A 20,550-nucleotide genomic window follows, 5' to 3' on the forward strand; every position below is an offset into this window, starting at 1 on the left:
AGTGGTTATTTATGCCTCTTGTTACTATTTCACAGACGTGGGTTTAAAGGCTTTCCAGAATAAACACTGTAAACAAATCTTTTGGCCACACTCTGTGGGTTATAAATGCGTTAAACTTGCCCGAGTTCTTTTTGAGCAATGGCTCCATCTACCGGGACTCAGTGTGTATTACAGTGCCCGCAGCCATGACCTTCCTCAGGTACAACGCTTGCGGGTTTCTACTGAATATTATAATAACGCAGTTAGAAAGAGATAAGACATTAACGATTCGTCCTGGGGTTTGATTTATACTGTAGTGAGCCATCCAGTCTACAGTCCTAACTGTTGTTAATGCAGATATGTGGCGTTTTTAGCCCAGTAAGCTGCTAGAAGTCGTTAATAAATGATTCCCCCGACTGGGATGATCCATCATGTCTCATAAGTAAATGTTAATAAGTTGTTGATAAATGGATGTTGGTCTGGAAGGTCCTCTGCTTTTCAACTGATGAATTACATCGTTATTTAAAGCAGGTTTTTCTGGAGAATGCTGCCAAAGGAGAACGCATTAGTAACTGTGATTTATGGACAAACTGCCGCCATAACAAGTCATAAACCATGATAATAATCAGAATAAGACTCTTTCACTCAATGAACTACCTAGACCCATGGCACGGCAAGTTATTTTTGCGCCTCATCTGCAGGCTATATTAAGAAATGACCTGCGCGTAATTACGCACAAGTCAAACAGCTTGCGTCTTAAATAGTTTACCTCGATACATCCCGACTATATCACAAAATAATTAGGATACTATGGTGACTGTTGTATTTCATATATAACCCTGCTTTCAAATCACTTGGCCCCTGAGCTCCACCAAGACTTTAGGGCCGTTTTAGGTAAAAACATATTTTCCTTCTGATCATCAAAATGTCATTTTGCTGCAGTCAAGGTCAACGGTAATGAAAGCGGTCAGCATCAGGTAATTATTTTTAAGCAAATTCAGTCTCCTGTACATCTCAACACTGACAGCACAGACTGTGTCTGTAGTGTGTGTTGTCAAAGGATCGTGCTGCTCAGATTCTAGTGGGCTTCTGTAGCTTGTATTAGGACTACACGCCTGACTTACCTTAAACCTGGTCCAGCCGATGTAAGCTGCTCATCCTTGAGTGTGAGATTTAACTATCTGTGCTCATCCTGCACTGTAAAAACAAACAAACAAACAAAACAAAACAAAACAAAAAAACCCACAAACTCAGTCATTTATTCGGACAATCGCGTCTGGAAATCGCGTGTTTTAAAGTCATGCACCAGTTTCACTTGTTTCCAGTAGAGCTGTTTCAGAGATATATGAAAGTAGCTACTACATTTTACCCTCCTTTGTCTTTGCTTACTGATATGAATAGAGTTCAGTGCTGTATATTAACACTTCATTGGCACAACACAAGTAACGCTCTCCAACGTCACCTCATGACGCTGCTGAAGATACTGTCAGTAAATCATTATTGTTATTATTGTTGTTGTTGTTGTTGTTGTAGCCTGAGACGAGCCACGGAGTCAATTTTTTGCAGTGTGCGTGCATGCAAACATCACATGACTCGTTAATCTTCAGTGTATTTCCGCGTTCTCGACGGCCGAGTGGTTATCAATGACTGTCCATGGAGGTGTGCAGGGTTTTACCCAAAGCACCGTTACTGTCTTCATCACCCTGCCCTGCGGCTGCTGCCTCCGCTGTGAATGAATGAAGCCTTAAGCATCTGAGGGTCTCCGCCTCCTCTTATTCTCCATCGACCCTCTCCTTCACCAGCGCGGCCGAGCTGGGGGGGAATCCGGGGAAAGGGAGCCGCGGCGCCGCGCAGCGGCCGACGGACATCCCGCCGAGACGCGCCACTAACATGCTTACCCGGGTCAAGTCCGCCGTGGCCGGGTTCATGGGTGGAATCGTGAACGGGGCTAGCTCCGGCGGAGGAGGCAACCCTGGATGCGAGCTGCCGCTGAAATACCCATATATGAGACCGGAGTTCCTTGGGCTGTCCCCGGATGAGATCGAGTGCTCCGCGGACCACATAGCCCGGCCCATTCTCATCCTGAAGGAAACCAGGAGATTACCGTGGGCCACCGGATACGCAGAGTAAGTAGCCTCCCCGTGGGTAACTGCACTCAAAGCGACTCCTGACCTGTTTCTGGTGTCATCGCAGTGGCGTTTGAATTCAAGCATCCACGATTAGAGGCCCAGGAGCTCGCAGGTGTTCATCCCAACACTGTATTTTATAAACCTGCTCCTTCTCAGGTTGAAACAAACAAGCAGCTATGGCCGCACAGCCCGACGCTGCACCTGTTGTGCGCTAAATCCATCTCCAGTGTGGTGTTGATATCCAGGCAGCTTGTTTCCTTATGCAAACTGAAATTGTGCGCTGTTAACAGTGAATGACAGCCTTGATCCACAGGATCACAGCAGTGCAAATGGATGATGCTTCTCAAACTGTGCCTTGTTTGTGTCTTGTCAGGATGTAACTGAATGTCAACAGCTGCCACAACACAACACCAGCTCAAACAGATGTAACTTCATATTTCATATCCATATGCTCACTGGTCTTCATATGCAGCAGGGCGAAGGGTTTATTCCCTTCATGGCTGTGTTTCTTAGCCTCTACATGACATAACAGTGAACCACTTGTGCTTATGTAATATGCCACGTTACACAACAGTTTGACATTTGCACATGTATTCCATCAAAAATCTGATATAAAAGCTCAACGAATCGAAGAAGTGGGAATTTTTCGGTTTCACAAATATCAGCTCATTTAAGTCTTAAAGTAAAATGTCAGAATCTTTCTATGGAGGTATATGTGATGTTTAGGCATCACTAAAGGCCTTGGTGAGTATGCATAATATGAAAAAATGTTTTATACCTCTAGAGTGATCTATTAGTGCATTTGGTAATGCTATGAATGCAGTTGTGTGTTATCTAATTGTGATATGCAGAAATTGCCTGAGAATCTGGCAACTTATTTTGAAAGTGCTGGACTTTTCTTTCAGGAAGTCCCTGTTACTATGAGGTTGGTGTCTACATGTGGCTGTAGATGGACGTTCAGCTTACTGTGCCTCTATTGACTTACTGATTAGCATGTTGATGGCCATAGCCTGGGGTGCCAGACGACAGCAGGGAGCTTCCGGGTTGACCTTAACAGATGAAGTGACTCACTGTGGTAATAATCAGAACCACCTGTCTGGAACACCTTGCGGAGTGCAATCAGGACACAGGGACTAGGTTTGTAAATCCAGGTGGAAGGTCATGTAGAATCACAGAACTTGAAAAAGAAAGGGACTTCATCTGAAACTAGCTGTTAGGTAATCAATAATTATTGCATAGTTGCTGGACAGCTGACATGAAATCAGATAACAGGATGCCACTGTAGATACACTCTCTGATACTATTCATGAACCATTTCTAGCTTCAGGGCAGGGACAGATCTAGAGGGGAAGGGCACAGTAGTGGGGAGCAGTTGCCCCTTCCCTTGCCCCCCTGTAGATCCGCCCCTACCTCTGGGTTATAATAGAATAAAACTGATAAAGTTTTAGAGCTTTGTAAAATATTGACTACGAGAGCCCTTCCTCAGTATGTGTATCTGCAATCACACTATTATCCCATTACTTTGAAAAACCGCTTTACATGAACAGTTTGACAAAGCGGAGTTTGCATGGTTTGTTTGTTAATCAGTTCTGGGGTGTTTCATCTGTCTTTCTTTAACACACACACACACGCACCTAACTGTGATAGGTTAGCAGACATGAAGTGTCTCTTCTGGGACCAGTGTGGTTAATGAGTTCAGCTCCGTATCAGCATTTATCTGTAATTAAAGCCTCCTGTGTTGTCATTACAGCAACCGTTTTAGCTCTCGCCCTCTCCTGCCTCAAACAATAGACTCTCATACGCTACTGCTCACAAACATAGACGCTCACAACAAATAGTAGAATGAGCGGGAAGCGCTACACTAATTAACCGTGCTCTAATATAACCTGCAGATTTCTGGCTAACAAGCTCACGATCCACAGACCAAGCAAGTCTTCTGTGACCGAGGAGCATTAAAAAAGCCCCTTTAATGACAACAGACCTACTGTAATAAGAATTAATATTTATTATCACACACCAAACGCTGGAAGGCTAACACTAGAAGTGAAATATACTAACTGCTGTTGGAAAATATGAAGCATAAACTTGCCTTTTTATGTGGTTCTGGTTTTAAAGACTGAAGAAAACAGATGAGTAAGTTTGGATTTTCCACCATATTTATTATGCTGTTGTATTTTCTTATCTCTTATATTCAGATGGCAGTGCAATCCTGACCAAGAGCATTTTAGTATTTCACTCACAGCTGTTTTGCTTTTATTGTGGCTTTCATGTCCCAAGTTAAACAGAAACAAAGCTCTGAACTATTGTGCTTCACCAAAAAATTATTACGTCCTTGGGGCAAATGTCTGGTCCAGAATCTGTTGCTGAAGGTAAAGAGACAAAGAGGATATTAGATGTCTGACAGTGCAGGGGAAAATTAGGTTTTGTTGCTTCTCAGAGGAAAGTTAATTGTTCCCACTGAAACAAAAATTTGATTGGCAGGGAAATAAAACATTATTATTCCACCAAATGGTGAAATAAGGACAAATGAGTCGCAGGGGTGCTCTCTATTACGTGCACACAATAGCACCAGCTGCCTCGATTCATGAAACGCAGTGGGATTATTCAGTTAAATAAATTGGAGCTATGGAGGATGAGAATTGCTTTTGCTGGTAGTTTTTACACCCATGGTTCATATGAACGTGTGTTTTTATCTCACACTCTAATGTCAAACCAACAGTACATAGACACGTCATTGTTACTGTTTTGGTTGTGCAGCAGATTGGATGAAGCAGATAGAGGCTTCCTGGCTCCCTGTGTATCAGGAAACTCAAAAGTAGCCGATGTGTCATAGTGGTTTATGACTGTAATAACCCAGTGAGTGCCTCATCCATTAACCCTTGCTGTAATTGTGCTGTTTGTTAATCAAACAAGAACGGCATGAGGTTACACATGGGAATAAATTAATAGAAAGGGCTGTTTAATACAGTTTTAATTTGAAATACAAAGACCAGGTCTTCTCTCATTTAGACGCTGATCATTATGAAGAGAAAACAGGTGTTTTTCCAGCACCCTTGCTCCACAACAGGATCCAGACAGGTGCAGCAGACAGCTACACAAGACAGCTCCATTTCTAGCTCTCAAATTGAAATACGCTTCATTTACAGTAATAGATATTGGCAAAATAATAAATGGAAAATATAAAACACAGGGTGTACGTAAGAATGTGTTTGCACACCTCTCTGTGACCCTGACTCCACCCTTGTCTTGCTAAGGTTAACAAGTATTTGAGCCTTTAGAACCAGACAATGACTCTGCCTAGAACAATACAACCCACATACTGTGTCTATAAATAGACCTGCCAATTTTCCAACTCACACACATTCACAACACCCTCCAGAGATGTCTGTCAGTTTCATTGGAGCTGTCTCCACAGTCTGACTTCCTTCTCCATTTACTGGAAGCCCAATTACCTTAGCTTCCATCAGCTATTATTCAGCAGATTTAGTGACCTATGAAATGCCCAGTAAAACATTAGTGCTACAAATAAGATATAACTCCAAAAAGCTGTATGTCAAATTTTAAAATGTAAATATATTTATATTGTATTTTTTGTCTAAACAAACTGAATTTTATTCAGCAGCAGGCAGCTGTTGTACTGAACATAGTGGAACATTGTGTTGTGTTTCTGTTACCACTGCATCTCTGCTGTGCAAAGATTTTTATGTTACAGACCACCATTGGAGGACTCTCAGTTCCTTAGTGTGCTGTGCCTGCTTTAAAAAGGGACAAACAAAGCCGTATAAGACTACACACACACACACACACACACACACAGCTTTGGGCATGTATTATGTGCACTCACACACAAACAGTTCACCCAGAAGCAACTGTCCCTCTGCATCAGGACACTCCCAGCAGAGCAGCACCACAAACAGACGCTCCTGTTTGATCTTCATCAGGCCCACGAAACATACAAAGCCAGCTGCTTCTCTGGCTGAACAGATAGAAACCTCAGGCTGTGGCTCCGACTAATTGCTGTGATCCTGCAGTGAGCCATAATAACCATGAAACACTGCAGTACTGTTTCATCCAACAAAAACCATCTGATGTTGGCTTTCATTCAACCCCTTGTTCCAGACCGCAACTGTCAGACTGGGAAATTACAGCCAGTGGTGCATCTGTTGCTCGTAGCAACATTTTAATTGGAAAAACGAGTACCAAAAGTATGTTGCCAAATGTGATTTCCAAATGACAGGACCTCTGAATAGCTGTAGATAAGCGAAGAGTGAAAGCCTAAAATATGACCCAGCCTGCATATATATCATCCTCACTGTCCTTTCCCTCGTCTTACAGGGTGATTAATGCTGGTAAAAGTGCCCTGAATGAGGACCAGGCGTGCTGCGAGGTGGTGGTGGCCAGAAGGAGGCCGATGAGTTACTGCCCTCCCTCCACGCCCAGCAAGACCCCCACTGCAAAGAGACGCAATTCCCTCCCCAACGGAGAGGGCCTGGGGCTCCGCATGGAGCACAGCAGGCTGGGAGAGGTAAGAATAACACAAATACACAGTCATCTCAGTGCGTTAGCTTATGCACACAGGGTATAATAGTGGTACAAATGGAAAAAAGAGAATTGACCTCTGTAGCCCCCACACATCCTGCTGGGCAGGATGAGTCATGATAGCATCCCTTAGGACTCTCCGGTCAGGAACAGCTCAGCTATGTTTTCTATCAAGACTTTATTTTCATTGGAATACTCTACACTACTGCTATTACAGCGGCTTCTGTTCCTTGTAAAGAAAATGGGCTCCACCAACGTCATAAAACACTAAATAGTCATAGTCGCAGTTTGTTAGGCACAATGGGAATGACTGTTTCCATTTACAGAATGTGTTTTATATCACTGGTTGTGTGCCATCATGTTATCCAGATGTTTCTGGACAATCACAAAATGTTCTATGTGCGGGTGCGAGTCAATAGAGTCTGGGGTTTAACTGAAGAGGTCTGTAATGTTGCTGTGTGGATACTCCAAGATCCATAAACTGTATGCTGTATGTGTGGTTGAATGTGACTGTGTTTAGTTTTGCTGCTAATTTTAATTGTAAAGGTTTCGTGTGCTGAACAATGTACATTTTGTATATGTGTCTGCAGGACGGGGAGGGACTGGTGTTCCACTACTGGGCCTTGTTCGATGGCCACGCTGGATCAGGCGCAGCAGTTGTTGCGTCCCGCCTGCTGCAGCACCACATCGCCTGCCAGCTACAGGCCGTCATCGAGATCCTGCGCAACCTGTCCTCCCTGCCCCCCACCGTGCTGGGGGAGGAGCCCGACAGCAACCCCTTCCTCCAGGGAAGCACCCCAGGCCCTCACCGTGCCCTGACCAGAGCCGCTTCGCTGCGAGGGGCCTCGGGCGCACCGGGTTCCCCGTGCAGCACCCCACCTCCCCCGCGCTTCTTTACTGAGAAAAAGATCCAGCACGAAAGCCTGGTGATAGGAGCCATAGAGAACGCCTTCAAAGAGATGGTGAGAAGCAGAGAGACGTGATAAATTTGAGTCCACTCATCCCGATCAGTCCCGATAGCTTTCACACTGACTGCAGCACAGTCCTGCATCATCATCTATCATTTTAGGATTTTGGATGAGACTCAGAAAACTGTGTGACCTTTACCAACTTTGGTTACAAGATGAGACACAAAAAACTTGGCAAGGATCCGTGTTAAACTATAGTTAGGATTTATATTAACAAGTCAATGACTCATGAAATGATATGACCTGGTTAAATGGCACACTGCACTCCACAATGTTTCTGCAACATCTGCAGAAATACACATTTTTGAAGAAACAGCTATAGGATATCCACAGAATTTATCCACAAAATGTATCCAAAACTAATTAACTAATACTCCAAAGGATTATTATTTCAGGTTATTTTATAGACAATTACTTTTCTGTGTTTCCTATTCATCTTCCGTCTCTGTTTTGTATTGTCATTATTTTTATGCCGCTTTGAGTGGAGATGTCTTTACAAGCCAAAGTCCATGCAGTACAATACCACTAGATGGCAATGGAAATCAGCTTACACCATTCATAGTGGACCCCTGTGGTATGCAGACTGAAAAAAAAATGACTATAAAGCTTTTTTAAAGATCAAGCCCCTGCCATCCTTCCCTTTAGTGAAAAGGAGCAGTTTGATTTAACAACCTTTCTAGAAGACGATCACTTAAAGCTGGTAGAAAGGAATCGGCCATCCATTCAGGAGAAAGCTGCTCATCAGCTCTGGCTCTGACAGCAGGGTTTCTGCATGGCCCTGCAAATGTGGAAAAATTCATGCGATTATTTCCCAAAGGGTGTGAAAAAGTATAAAAAAAAGAGGAGCTCAAGCTACAAAAACATAAATATGCATTTAAAACATGCAGAAAAATATTCACACACGCTTGAGTGAGAAGCTTCTTCAATCTGATGAGTCAAGATAAGTCACAGGCCTTCTCTCGTATCACTGTTTACACATTATTTATGTGCGGCAAGTTTTTGTTTACTGATACACAGTCAACAAGAGGCTCAGGTTAAACCAATCAATAGGCTACCACAGATGATTGATTGACTGATTAATCTGTTATGACCCTTATATCATATATATGAATGCTCATGTGTTGTTCAGTAGGAAAAGGCCCAGATTATTTACTTTAAACTTTCTTTCTGCCTGAGTGGGCTGCTCACAGCACGGATTCTGACTTTACTGACATTTCTTAATTTTTACTGTCACGCGTTGGTGTATGTGGGAGGATTTTTTTGTTTTTTTTAAAGCTTTTTGCCTATTGTCTTCTTCAGTGATGTTTTGTTAAAGATTGACAGTCTCTGATTCTCTCCCTTCTCCAGGATGCCCACATCGAGAGGGAGAAACAGGTTTATAACATCACAGGAGGATGTACAGCTCTGACTGTGCTTTATCTGCTTGGAAAACTATACGTTGGCAATGCGGGTGACAGCAGGTGTGTGCACTTAGGCTTCTAAATAAAAGGGTCTGAGATAATTACACAGCAGTAGGCACCGGGGAGCCATAGACACGTGATGGCGGCGCAGGAACATGCTGGGGCAGAGACAGCTGCAACCAATACAGCTGCTTGTTTTTTTGAATGCAACACTGCATGCACATGTACTTGTTTAACTTTTTTTTTTTTTTTTTTTTTTTGGTGCATATCTGCAGGGCTATCATTATTCGAAACAATGAGATCATTCCCATGTCATCCGAGTTCACGCCAGAAACAGAACGACAGCGACTCCAGTTCCTGGTAAGAAAGGTCCCACCCACACTCCGTAACAAGCAGCTGCTAACATTAGACCCCAGAAATCTCAACTGAAACCGGCTTAAAGTTGTTGACCAGAAAAACAGCATCTACTGTTGACCACAGCTTCAGCCTGTGTTCACACTCAAAGCAACGCGATCAGCAAGGCGCTACTAGTCCATCAGTTTCCCATTGAGCTGTGCAACAGGGAATCAATCGGCAAGCTTGTCAGCTGAGAATAGATGGCAGCTGACCTCTTTATGGCCTCTCCAATGTTATACTATTATCAGCCTCAGAACTGTATTATAGGCTGGGCTAAAGGGGAAGTGACAAATGGGCAAAAAACAAAACAAAGTGATGAAAAATGACTTTCATTTTATCTGTAAATCTGCCACACATTCAGCTGCTTGATTAACTTCAGGACCATCGTCGTCTGTCCTCCAGGGTTTCATGCAGCCTCACCTCTTAGGAAATGAGTTCACGCACCTGGAATTTCCTCGAAGAGTGCAGAGGAAGGAGGTGGGCAAGAGGATGCTCTACCGAGACTTCACCATGAGCGGATGGTAAGTCTTCCCCTTTCTTTTTCATTTGTTAAGCACTATTTTCACCCAGCAGGCAGACCCCTGCATCCTCCATGTTCTCTGCCTTACCACAAACCATACGTGTCCAAATATGGTGTGAAATAAAAACCACTAATGTTCCACTTTAATTATGAAACCATGCTCTGAAAAAAGGTTCATATGTTTATAGCACTGTGGTCTGTAGTTTTGAGTCTCTCACTCCTTTCCCATCCTTCACTGCCGCTCACCCTCTCCTCTGCTGAAGAGATCAGCAGAGAGCTAATGAGGGAGCAGCCTGAGCTGATGTGATATAATGATACGGCGGAGATGGTCCTGTATGTGCAGCGTTCTGTGGGTTAGTGAGGAACCATGCTGTTAAGACTGGGGCTGCAGAGGAAGCCGGTAACGAGAGGCACACATGGCGCTGTGCGTTTCGTGGCGTGTGTGATGTATATTTCACAATCAACCTGCTCCTCGGGGGCAAGAAATGTGCCAGCCACAATGTGAAACTGTACGGACTGCTGTTTTGTTTCTCACAGGTTGGAGTCTTTTTTTCTTCTTTTTTTTTTTTTAGTCATTTGGAGGTTGTGGAAACATCAGCATCACTGTCATCTTTATCACCTTCAAAGCTCATAACAGTCACTTCTTTGCACAGACACACAGCAACATTCACCCTAATTTGGAGTTGTGTTTCTGTCCACCGGATGAATTTAAAGCCAGCATTCTCTCTCATTTTAGCTCAGTTTTTGCTCTGCACTAGCCCCTGAGGGAAATGTCTGGTTTATAGCCGCTACAGGCTGCACAGTGCTCACTAAATTTTTCTGTCCTCTGGGCAGGTAGTGGGTTTACCAGAGCTTCTTCACAGAAAATAGACACGATGAAAAGAGAGGCTGCGGTGAGAAGAAATTTGCACAAGTAAAGCAGATTTAAGGAAACCTCCAAAAAGCCAAACTGCTCATCACAGTTCCTCAGAGCATGAGGTCAAATTTCTGACCAACAGCCCAAAACTCAAAGACGCTCAAATCTAAAATGAGCAAAAGTCAGTGAATGTTTAGTACAGATGATTTTTTTTTAAGTTCTAAATGTGTATGGCTCTGAAATGCAGCAGCACTGCTTCCAACGACACTGAAAAGGAGCATTCTCGTTCAGCAGCCCCCTCACATTCCAGATTAAACAGTGGGAAGATAAATTATTGCAGCGTGTGACTCACTGTTTTCTCTCTCTCTCTTAGAGAGTCTGTGTCTTAGTTTTGACACAGACGAATAGGCAAAGAGAGAAAGAGAGAGAGACATAGACTGACACACAGAGTAAACCCTGGTCAGAAGCCAGGCTGTTTGAAGTTGTTGACAATCTCCACTGACTGGTGACGCCAAGTCTAATCTAGCTAGTTAAAGTACATCAGCGTTATCCATGGAGCCTTTCAGTCTGACATCAAAGCTCCATTTCTGAGTATGTTTTCAGATCTCCTGCACTTCTGAACTTCTTTCTGTTGTTTACTTGTATATTGTAACACCCCCTCCCTCTTGCTTAGTCTCACTCAATTTTTCAGCAGCAAAAACACTTGTTATTGCACTGTTGAGAGAGACTGCAGAGTGCAACCGCACGCCATCGAGAGAGAGGCTAAAGTCAAAAAGTGCTGGGAACTGTCATGAACGATGGCAGTGTCTGCATTTCCCACATTTACTCTGTGTATTAAACAAAGTTAAAGCAAGATGAAGACTGTTCTGACCAATAACACTGAACCACCAGCCACCTCTAACATTAAAGGGACAGTCCACCATATTTACACACTGAGATTTACTCACCCAGTGCAAACAGTCTGATCTGATCTAAAAGTGAAGCCTTTTCTCTTTTTCACAGTGTGTGTGTATGTGTGTGTGTATTGTTTGTGTGTGAGGATGTGACAGAAAAAAATATTCTTTTCTCTCCCCAAGGGCGTATAAGACCATTGAGGATGAAGACCTCAAGTTTCCACTAATATATGGTGAGGGGAAAAAGGTAAGATGTGTGTGTGTGTGTGCGCGCCCACATGCATGTGTGCTCTAAGCCCTGTATATCTACTCTGGAATTCCAAACCTCAGAGGAAAAAGTAAATCATTCACACTAACATTGTCAGTTGAACACACACATACACACACACACAGATACACACTACATGCCTGCCAGCCACCCACAGAGTGGGCGAACACTTCGTCTCTGATGTGCAAGTATGACAGTGCCTGTGTGTGTGTGTGTGTGTGTGTGTGTGTGTGTGTGTGTGTGTCAGTGTACACCCTCACTAGATGAGAGAAGAGACGGTCCATCTGTTTCACTCCAGTAGCGATTTCTAACACACACAGACATTCAGACAGACACACACCACTCGGGAGATGACAGTGGTCTCTCTGAGAAGTAAAGTTAATCCCCAGTGGGACAGAAGAGGAGAGCTGAGAAGAATAGGCTGAAGCCCGAAACACTCCACCAAATAAATTGCACAAAATGCTTCAAGTTCACAGTGATGCCAATTTCTTTCATATTTTCAGTCTGATAGAAACAGAGACATAACAAGTCTTCATCAGAAAGGGGGGGGGAAAGCCTCTGTCGACCACACAGCTCCAGTGTTGCCAGATGAATTCAAAGAACAGGGATGATTAGTGGAAATTTACTGTATTTAAAATGATTTAAGAAACCAACCTCATCGAGTTTCACTACCCCAAACACATCTCAAACCGTTGTGCAGATCTTTAGCAAGTCTGTGGCCGAGCTGACAGATCTGCAGCTCAGCCACATTTAGTATGAAACGTACAAACCCATAGAGTATATGCAAGGGAGGAATAGAAACATGCACTCTTCTGGGCGATCAGCCTGTTCAAGATGCCACTAGTGGATGAACATCAATACAAAACAGTTGTTCTACGAGGAAACTGATATTTCGATGGTTCGACACTGAAACCAACAGTTGCTGCTGAGGTTTTTAACAGACGCAAGACTTTTCTTCTGTCACGGTGCACTCAACGTCTAGAAAGCTATATTTACCCACGGCTCTGCTGAATTAAAAGCCCTGTGCATGAAACCTCCCCTAAAATGCAAACCTACACACTGTGCAGTGAGCAATTACCACCAGCTCCACCACCCACTTCTGCTGTACATGATGACTTGGAGGCAACAGGATGAAACGCAAAACAGAAAAAGCTTTGAAAAAATAATAAAACACACACACACACACACACACACACACATACACACATACACGAAAACCTAAAGTAACTCCATCTGTGTTTTACAGGCACGAGTCCTGGCTACCATCGGGGTGACCCGCGGGCTCGGAGACCATGACCTCAAAGTCCACGACTCCAACATCTACATCAAGCCGTTCCTGTCCTGTTGCCCTGAGGTAAGGGCTGTCCCTGCACACACACGCTGCTCTCGCTCACTGAATTCTACATTTTGCAGTGTTAGAAAGGAAGACTGATACCACTCACATGGCTAAATGCTAAATATGAAGCTGGAGTAGTTAATATTATATTAATCATATTTATAACTAATATCAAAAACATTAAAATAACAAAAAAAACACTCTGGCACTCTTTCCTTGCTAGACGTCTTGCTGTCTCTGCCCACAGATAACCGCTATCCCTTCAGATCCAATTTAGCCTGTTGTGTTTGCTGGCGAATCCGCTCCACTTTGATTTGTGTGTTGGATTCCCACTCATGTTTCAGCTTGTTATGCTCCAGTTTTAACAACATCAACTCTTCCTGTTGCTCAAAAGTCAAGCTTTTTTTTTTTTTTTTTTTCCAGGCAGCCCTGAAGGGCAGCAAAACATAATTCCTACTCTGCTAAACTCCCATTTCTATTCATTTTGATTTTAAAGCAGCTTTAACGTTTTCTTTAACACACTCATTCCCAACCACTACAACGTCTTTTCTCCATTTTACCAAGAGCTCCTTAAACAACGCAGCCTCCCTCATCATATTTTCATGCTGACTATAAAAACATCCCGGCTATCTACTTTCCACTGTTTCGACTCACTGAGGATTCCCTGTGTGCGGCGAAAGAAACGCGGCCACACAATCAGAGTTTCCCTGATCCCAGTCACAGAGTTAACAGAACAAACAGAAACTTACCATGAAGAAGAAACAAGGAGACAAAGGCCCAGGAGGTTGAAGGGTTTTCGGCCGGGGAACTGAACCCAGGTGTTCCGTATCTGCCAAGGCTTCACAATCAGGCCACACACACACACTGGGCAGGAGCCTTCACAGTACCAGGCTCCACCTCTACACCTCAGAAGTCTTATATTCCACTAGGCCAGCTCTTTCCCACTGTTTCCAGTCTTTATGCTGGGCCTGGCTGACGGCAGGCTTTTCCTGACTGTCATCCATTTCCTCTTTTAACTCTCTGCAAGGAAGTGTCTTGTACATTTTTCCCTTCATCCTCCTTCCCTTCATGTGTATGTGGGCCCAGTATTAGTGGCATGATGAAGTCCAAACATGAAAATAATCAACCTGCACATGGACCAATCCAGCAGATATCGGCTTACGTCTGCAGCCATTTGTCTTTCTAGGACTTCCAGCCATGGGGAACTGTGGTCTAACATGTCAGCATCTATTAACCCTCAGACTGGGGCTGTTCGCTGTAGCTGGCTCCATTACACTTATTACAAAGTCAGATGTTGCATTTTCTCTCCTTCATCTCCCAGTTTCCTCACGTTGTCTCGTGATTTGCGACCTATATAAAGGGATATGTTTCTCACATCACCCAGCCTCCACCTCTGTCACATCTGCACCACAATAACTGGAGGTAGCATTTTGCTGCCTCTCTGTCTGAGCAAGGACTTGTGCTGCAGGAGAACTCGAGCTCACCTGTCTGCCTGTCTGGCGCTGGTTTCAAAGCGCTTTCATCTCCTGATGTGGTTTGTCTTATAGAGTTTTGCATTTTTTCCTCCCAGAGCTGCCTGCTTGATCTTTAATTCATTAATGCCCAGGTTCATAGCAGGTTCACATGGAAGACGTAACTCCTCTCAGCACTTGGTGTCTCTGTCTGTGCGCCTCTCTTTCTCTCCCAGAGACACCCCTCACCCCTCACCAAAGACTCAAGTGGTTTCTACAGATGCTCCCAGGGAATGAAAACTGCACTGAATTGATTAAGTTGTTAAAAAAAAAAAACCCTGGTAGGTCAGTATAGATTTCAGTATGAGAAGATTGAGCTGCTCTAGCTGAACGTACTCAATCTTTGCAGCTATTTCACAAGAACTCTCTTTGATGTAACTTTATAATATGGGCTTCAAAAGTCATTGTTCTGGTTCCTGAGCTCACAGCCCAGATATTTGATGCCACAAGTCCAGTTAATGGTATCAATGCCAGCCATGATTATTATTATTATTTAAAGAAAATAAGGCAGTACAGTAGGTTGGTGGTTAGCACTGTTGCCTCACAGCAAGAAGGTTCCTGGTTCAAAACCCGCCATGGGCCGCCTTTCTGTGTGGAGTTCTGTGTGGGTTTTCTCCAGGTACTCCGGTTTCCTCCCACAGTCCAAAAACATGCTGAGATAGGCTCCAGCAGGTCTCTGTGACCCTGGTTAGGAATAAGTGGGTTTAGATGATGGATGGATGCATAGTTGCACTTATTATTGTTGCACGTGTGATAGGAGAGCACTAGAAAGAATTTAAAAAAAAACATATATTTGTGAAATGAACGCATGGCACTTCAAATCAAAGAAGAGGAATAACAGAAGCTCAAATCAAAAAATCTTTTATTATTTTCATGCGTGTTTGTTTATAGTGGAGGGGAAACGCTCCTGAATTCCTCTGAATACTAGAGCAAGGTAATAACATCAGGTTAACGGATAAGGGGTCTTGTGTTTGACGCTTTGCGTTTGCAGGTGAGGGTGTATAACCTGATGCAGTACGAGCACGGAGCTGATGATGTTCTGGTAATGGGAACAGATGGACTCTGGGACGTCCTCTCCAACCAGGAAGTAGCTGAAGCGGTAACTTCGTTCCTAGCCAACTGCGACCCTGATGACCTGCACAGGTGGGATGATTTCTTCTTCTTTCTTCTCTCTTTTTTGTAACACAGGTTAAATTGTGCCTTGTACATGCTGTAAACTACTCCAGTGCTGCATGTTTTATTCAACAGGCAGAGTTTCTATTTAAAGGATAAATTACAACCTTACCCACTTGCGACTTGCTCTCAGTGTCTTCACATATTTTTAACTGAAAATGTTGCTATGCCAATGCAGAGAGGGTCAATTATCCCCTCGACATGTTAAATCTACAGGCTGTTTCGAGTCGAAAAGGTTAGTGAAGTGGCAGAGTGTTAAAATCACAATACAGACCCCCATCAACCTCTACGTTTGGAGAGGGTGCATTTACATTTTCAAGTGGCATCATGTTTCAAACAGCATGAAATGAGCCACAGAGGTCTGATTAATGTTTCTGCTGTTGTCCAGGTATACGATGGCGGCGCAGGACCTGGTGATGCGAGCTCGTGGCGTGCTGAGGGACAGAGGCTGGAGGATCAGCAACGAGCGCCTGGGCTCCGGGGACGACATCACGGTCTTCATCATACCGCTGATGTATGGAAACCGACAGCCCTGAGGAGCCCCGCAGAAACGCTGCCTGCACGCACCTAAAGGGCCTGCAGGCTCTTAAAACCAACGGGGTCGACAAGTCCTGAAGTCAGAATCCATTTTCAGTTTCTTCAGTGCCATTCGCACATTTACCCCCCTCCCTGTTGGTGCTTCATTTCTCTGCAGAGGTTCAGGATCGGTCAGACACCACTTTGGCTTCTGAGTGGAAAAACTAAAAAACACTCAAACACATGATTATCTCATAATTTGCATCATGAGCCAGAAGAAATCATTTGGTAAAAGTATTAAATAAGTGACTGCTCCTGAACATCTGCAGGGATGTGAAAGCTACAAATCTGCTTTTCCAAAGAGAAAAGCTCTTTGTTTCTTTCCTTCTCTATACCTCTCTTGTAGTGCTGTACAGTACTTGGCTCGTCGTCTCTTATAGCCCCCCACCCCTCTTCTTCCCTTACGCTGTACAATCTACTGGTTTATAAATACCTCTGTTCGTCTCGCGAGCACAGACTGAGCTGACAGGTCAGCTGCGCTTCCCGATTTGCCACAGTGTGGCTTCGAAGGACTCTTTAGCAGGAGGACTGGAGCCAGGTTACAGAGCCGAGGACATGGACGCTGAAAACAAAGAGATGAAGACCTGAGGTTTCCTCCTCACAGCAGCAAAGCTGATAAGAATTCTTTTTTTTGTTTGTTTGTTTGTTTAAGGGGAAGAAGAAACATTTGTAAACGTGTATGGATCTACAGCTGGGTCAGAGTTTGATATGAAAATGCACAAAAAGAAAATATTCACTTTTACAAGTAATTTTACCCAAAATACACTTTTGTTGAGAGGACCGACACTGCACTCATAACTTCTGACATCTCACTCTTGGCTAATAAATACATTTCCAAAACCGTTAGAAGGATTTCTAAATCGCACATTGAAAAAGTCCGAATTTGTGGACCTTGACACATAAACTGATGTAGAGGCAAATATTCCCTGTAGCAGGGAGGATCCAATCAATTTCCGAATTCTATTAAGCAAAACATCACAATCAAAGTAGCTGAACAAAGTAAGAACTGAAAGCTTTGTGTTTTATATGTTTCATAAGCTTTAGATACATTTTGTGTTCGGAGGGACCAGTTGGGGAGTCATGATGTTTGGATGTAGCGATTTAATGTGTGTCCCTGCATGCACAGGCCTGGGATTATGAGCGACTGTGCAATAGTTTACTGTTTGTTTTATATGGACTGAATTTACATTTTCTATAACATAGCGAAGCATTAGTGACTCGTTATTTATTTGTAAATGTGTAGAAGCCGTGCATATATTTATTAGTTTGTTTGTTTTTTCTGTAGCATCCCAGACATTTAGCGTAAGAGGATGTGATTCATTGTAAAGGAAGGGATTCAGGGTTTTGCGAGCACTTGCGAGGACTTCAAGAGGACTACAGCATCACTGAAGCCTGACAGTGATGCTGTAGGACTGATGACTGTTCTCCTGCGTAGTGGATACGTAGATTTTTGGAGTAGCACTGGTTTAACTTCAGCTGTGACTGACTTGTATAAAACAGGGAAACCAGGTGATTGAATCCAAGGAGGTTCATGTGGAACGGATGAGGAAGACATTTTTGGAAATACGCCTCCTTGTTTTCTGGCAGACACTGATTACATTGATACCACTCTGAGGCTACAGGCCAGCAGCCAGTTTGCTTAATATTTAGATTAAATTTGAGCATGTTGCCCTAAAAGCAGCATGAGAGCAAAAAAAAAAAAAAAAAGCGTATTTCCCAATATGTCAAACTGTAGTCTTAAGGCACATAAGATGATATTCAGTGTGTTACATCGACTGTTTACCATCTTAGCTTTGGCTGCTTTGCAATTGACAATTATCTACAGTCCTCCAAAGCAGCAGTCATTTACCTTGATTTCATTTGGTACGTTTTCCTCCTCTTCATTCCATGAAAGAAATATTTATTTTGGAAGTTATACATTATAATGCATTTTCTTGTTATGTGCTGTTTTACCTAAACCTATTTAAACCTAAATAACCTATTTGACATGTTGCTAGGTTTGTCATCAAGTTAGTGAATGTCTTTTTTTTGTGTTTTTACTCTGTTGAGTCAAAACTGTCCCAGGCTTTGTCTTAACATGCGTCCCAGTTAGAGATCGATCACAGTCTGAGGCAGAGAGCAAAGGTTTCGGACTGTGAGCATGTTGAGGTAAAGTGTGAATGGGGCATGAGGATACTGTATGTCATTAAGCCTTGTTTCCTCTTAGATGAATGTCAAAGAATGAATACATGATTTATTTTTCTCATCCTGTTGTGCCACCCAACTGCTGCACACCAACTCAGGTTCAACTGTCCTGTGTAGTCGAAGTGGACTAGCTGTGAAGAGACTCCTCCGTGATGGTTTATTAGTTCTGCTGCTTTTGTAAATACATGGGAGTGGATCAGTGTATACAGGAAGCTCTTATACTCGAAACCTGAATTTGTCCCTCAGCCATTTCTGAAGTTGCTGTATTGTGAAAGTAGTCACTTTTTTTTCCTACCTTACACCACAAGGTTTGGGGGGGGGTGAATCTTTACTATTGGGAGGGAGTTTTCTTTTTTTCTGTAGCAAAGAGGACACCTGAAGCCCAGTGGGAAAGCATTTTTACATTACCATTGTGCTCCCCTCAAACCTCTCCATTTGTGAATGTGAAATGTACATTTTGTATAAGAAAAAGCTATCGACAGGAAAAAAAGGTATTTTTAATGTTTATTTGTGCAGCTCTGAGTGTAGAAGGGCAAAAATGTAGGTTTCCCTTCAGTGTGTCTTTTCCAGAAATTAAACAAGCAAATACATGTTAAAGCTCAATGTAAAAACAAAAAACTGTTGTTTGTATCATTAAAAAAAAGGAAGAACTATATGTCCAGTTAATTTAATATGCCAGCACTGTGGTTCCCCAAAATCTTTCCACAGTTGTTGCCGATCAGTTAGCAGAACCAAAAAAACAGGAGAAGCACAGAAAAGCTAATCAGTATTATTGCTGTTGTTGTCTCTGGGTTCTGCTTGTGGGAAAGCAAAAAAAAAAAAAAAGCTGACAGGGTCAGCTGGCCTCCAAAAGACTGGCTAGACTTTGTGAGCAGACAGCAGAGGGATTCATTAGTGGGACTACGGAGTGCTCATCCAATCGCAAACATTTTATTGAAGACACTGATAGAACAGGGACTACTCATATACTGCAGACTCCTTCACCCAGTTGTTTTTATTAGTCAGGAATGGATTATTTTTCAGCTCCACAACAGTAAAATATTTCCTATATTCTTAAAGTAAGAATAACATCTGACCATTTAATATCTAACAATGAAAACCTCATGTGGCAGAATAAGTACCTACTAATGTAGTACTAATAAATTTACTCATGATTTGGAAAAAATCTTTCTTGAATGAATTTCAACAAGAGAAGAAACACAAATTTACACAAATTTGCATACTATCAAAAATCACTTTATTTAAGCCTAAAAATCAGATATATATTAGATTTTCACATGTTCACTTCATCATATTTGTCCCAGGTGATACAATCTGGATTTACGCACAACTTTTCATGAAAACGTCATAACTGAAAGCATGCATTCCCCATTTAGATCATTCTGTTGCACGTTCATCCGGTTTGCGTCCTCTGTCGCAAGTCACCAGCGCCGGCAAGGCAGTAGATTGCGCAGTCATCTCCACAAGGGGTAACAGGACAACCCGACCAACAGCACAAACTACTACCTCAACCAGAGCGTGGCCCCTGGTGCCGTTTGCCATCTTTTGTCCTCTTGCCGATCTCACTCCCGATCTCCATTCAGCCGTTTGCGCTGTGCGTAAAAGCGCACAGAAAATGGCGTGCGCGCAAAACGTGGCTGCAATAAAGAGAGACAAAAACCCCACCCAAGACATCGACCGGGGAGGGGGGGAAGAAATACCTCCTGCACCTTCTGTCACATTTCCTGCACCCGCTGCTCTCCTCAGATGACCTCAGTGAAAAAATGACGTACGGCAGGTGAGGACGGTGAGCCTCTGCGTGGATTTCCTGTGGGGCATGTAG

General features: G+C 43.3%; 1 protein-coding gene across 2 annotated transcripts; it reads left to right on the forward strand.

Moving 5' to 3' along the window:
* The first annotated feature begins 1,601 nt into the window (after positions 1–1,601).
* Positions 1,602–19,370, forward strand: LOC113142005 (protein phosphatase 1H-like). 2 transcript variants are annotated; one of them, XM_026326728.1, is made up of 11 exons: positions 1,967–2,105; positions 2,482–2,533; positions 6,444–6,633; positions 7,238–7,609; positions 8,963–9,075; positions 9,291–9,375; positions 9,814–9,932; positions 11,864–11,927; positions 13,195–13,302; positions 15,787–15,938; positions 16,357–19,370. In XM_026326728.1, the coding sequence occupies exons 2-11, from the start codon at positions 2,493–2,495 to the stop codon at positions 16,502–16,504; spliced, it is 1,392 nt and encodes a 463-aa protein (XP_026182513.1). In that variant the 5' UTR covers positions 1,967–2,105; positions 2,482–2,492; the 3' UTR covers positions 16,505–19,370. The 2 variants fall into 2 exon arrangements, with proteins under 2 accessions (XP_026182512.1, XP_026182513.1); XM_026326727.2 differs by lacking the exon at positions 2,482–2,533 and having other exon boundaries at positions 1,602–2,105.
* The last annotated feature ends 1,180 nt before the right edge of the window (positions 19,371–20,550 follow it).

The sequence above is a fragment of the Mastacembelus armatus genome, chromosome 23 (assembly GCF_900324485.2).
Source record: "Mastacembelus armatus chromosome 23, fMasArm1.2, whole genome shotgun sequence".
Lineage (NCBI taxonomy): Eukaryota > Metazoa > Chordata > Actinopteri > Synbranchiformes > Mastacembelidae > Mastacembelus > Mastacembelus armatus.

What these genes read in the sequence shown, in the direction of transcription:
- LOC113142005 (XM_026326727.2), top strand. Translation starts at nt 1,870, where the DNA reads ATGCTTACCCGGGTCAAGTCCGCCGTGGCCGGGTTCATGGGTGGAATC. An exon ending in AGAACGCCTTCAAAGAGATG is followed by an intron (nt 7,610 to 8,962) that starts GTGAGAAGCAGA and finishes TCCCTTCTCCAG; the next exon opens with GATGCCCACATCGAGAGGGA. An exon ending in GACCCTGATGACCTGCACAG is followed by an intron (nt 15,939 to 16,356) that starts GTGGGATGATTT and finishes GCTGTTGTCCAG; the next exon opens with GTATACGATGGCGGCGCAGG.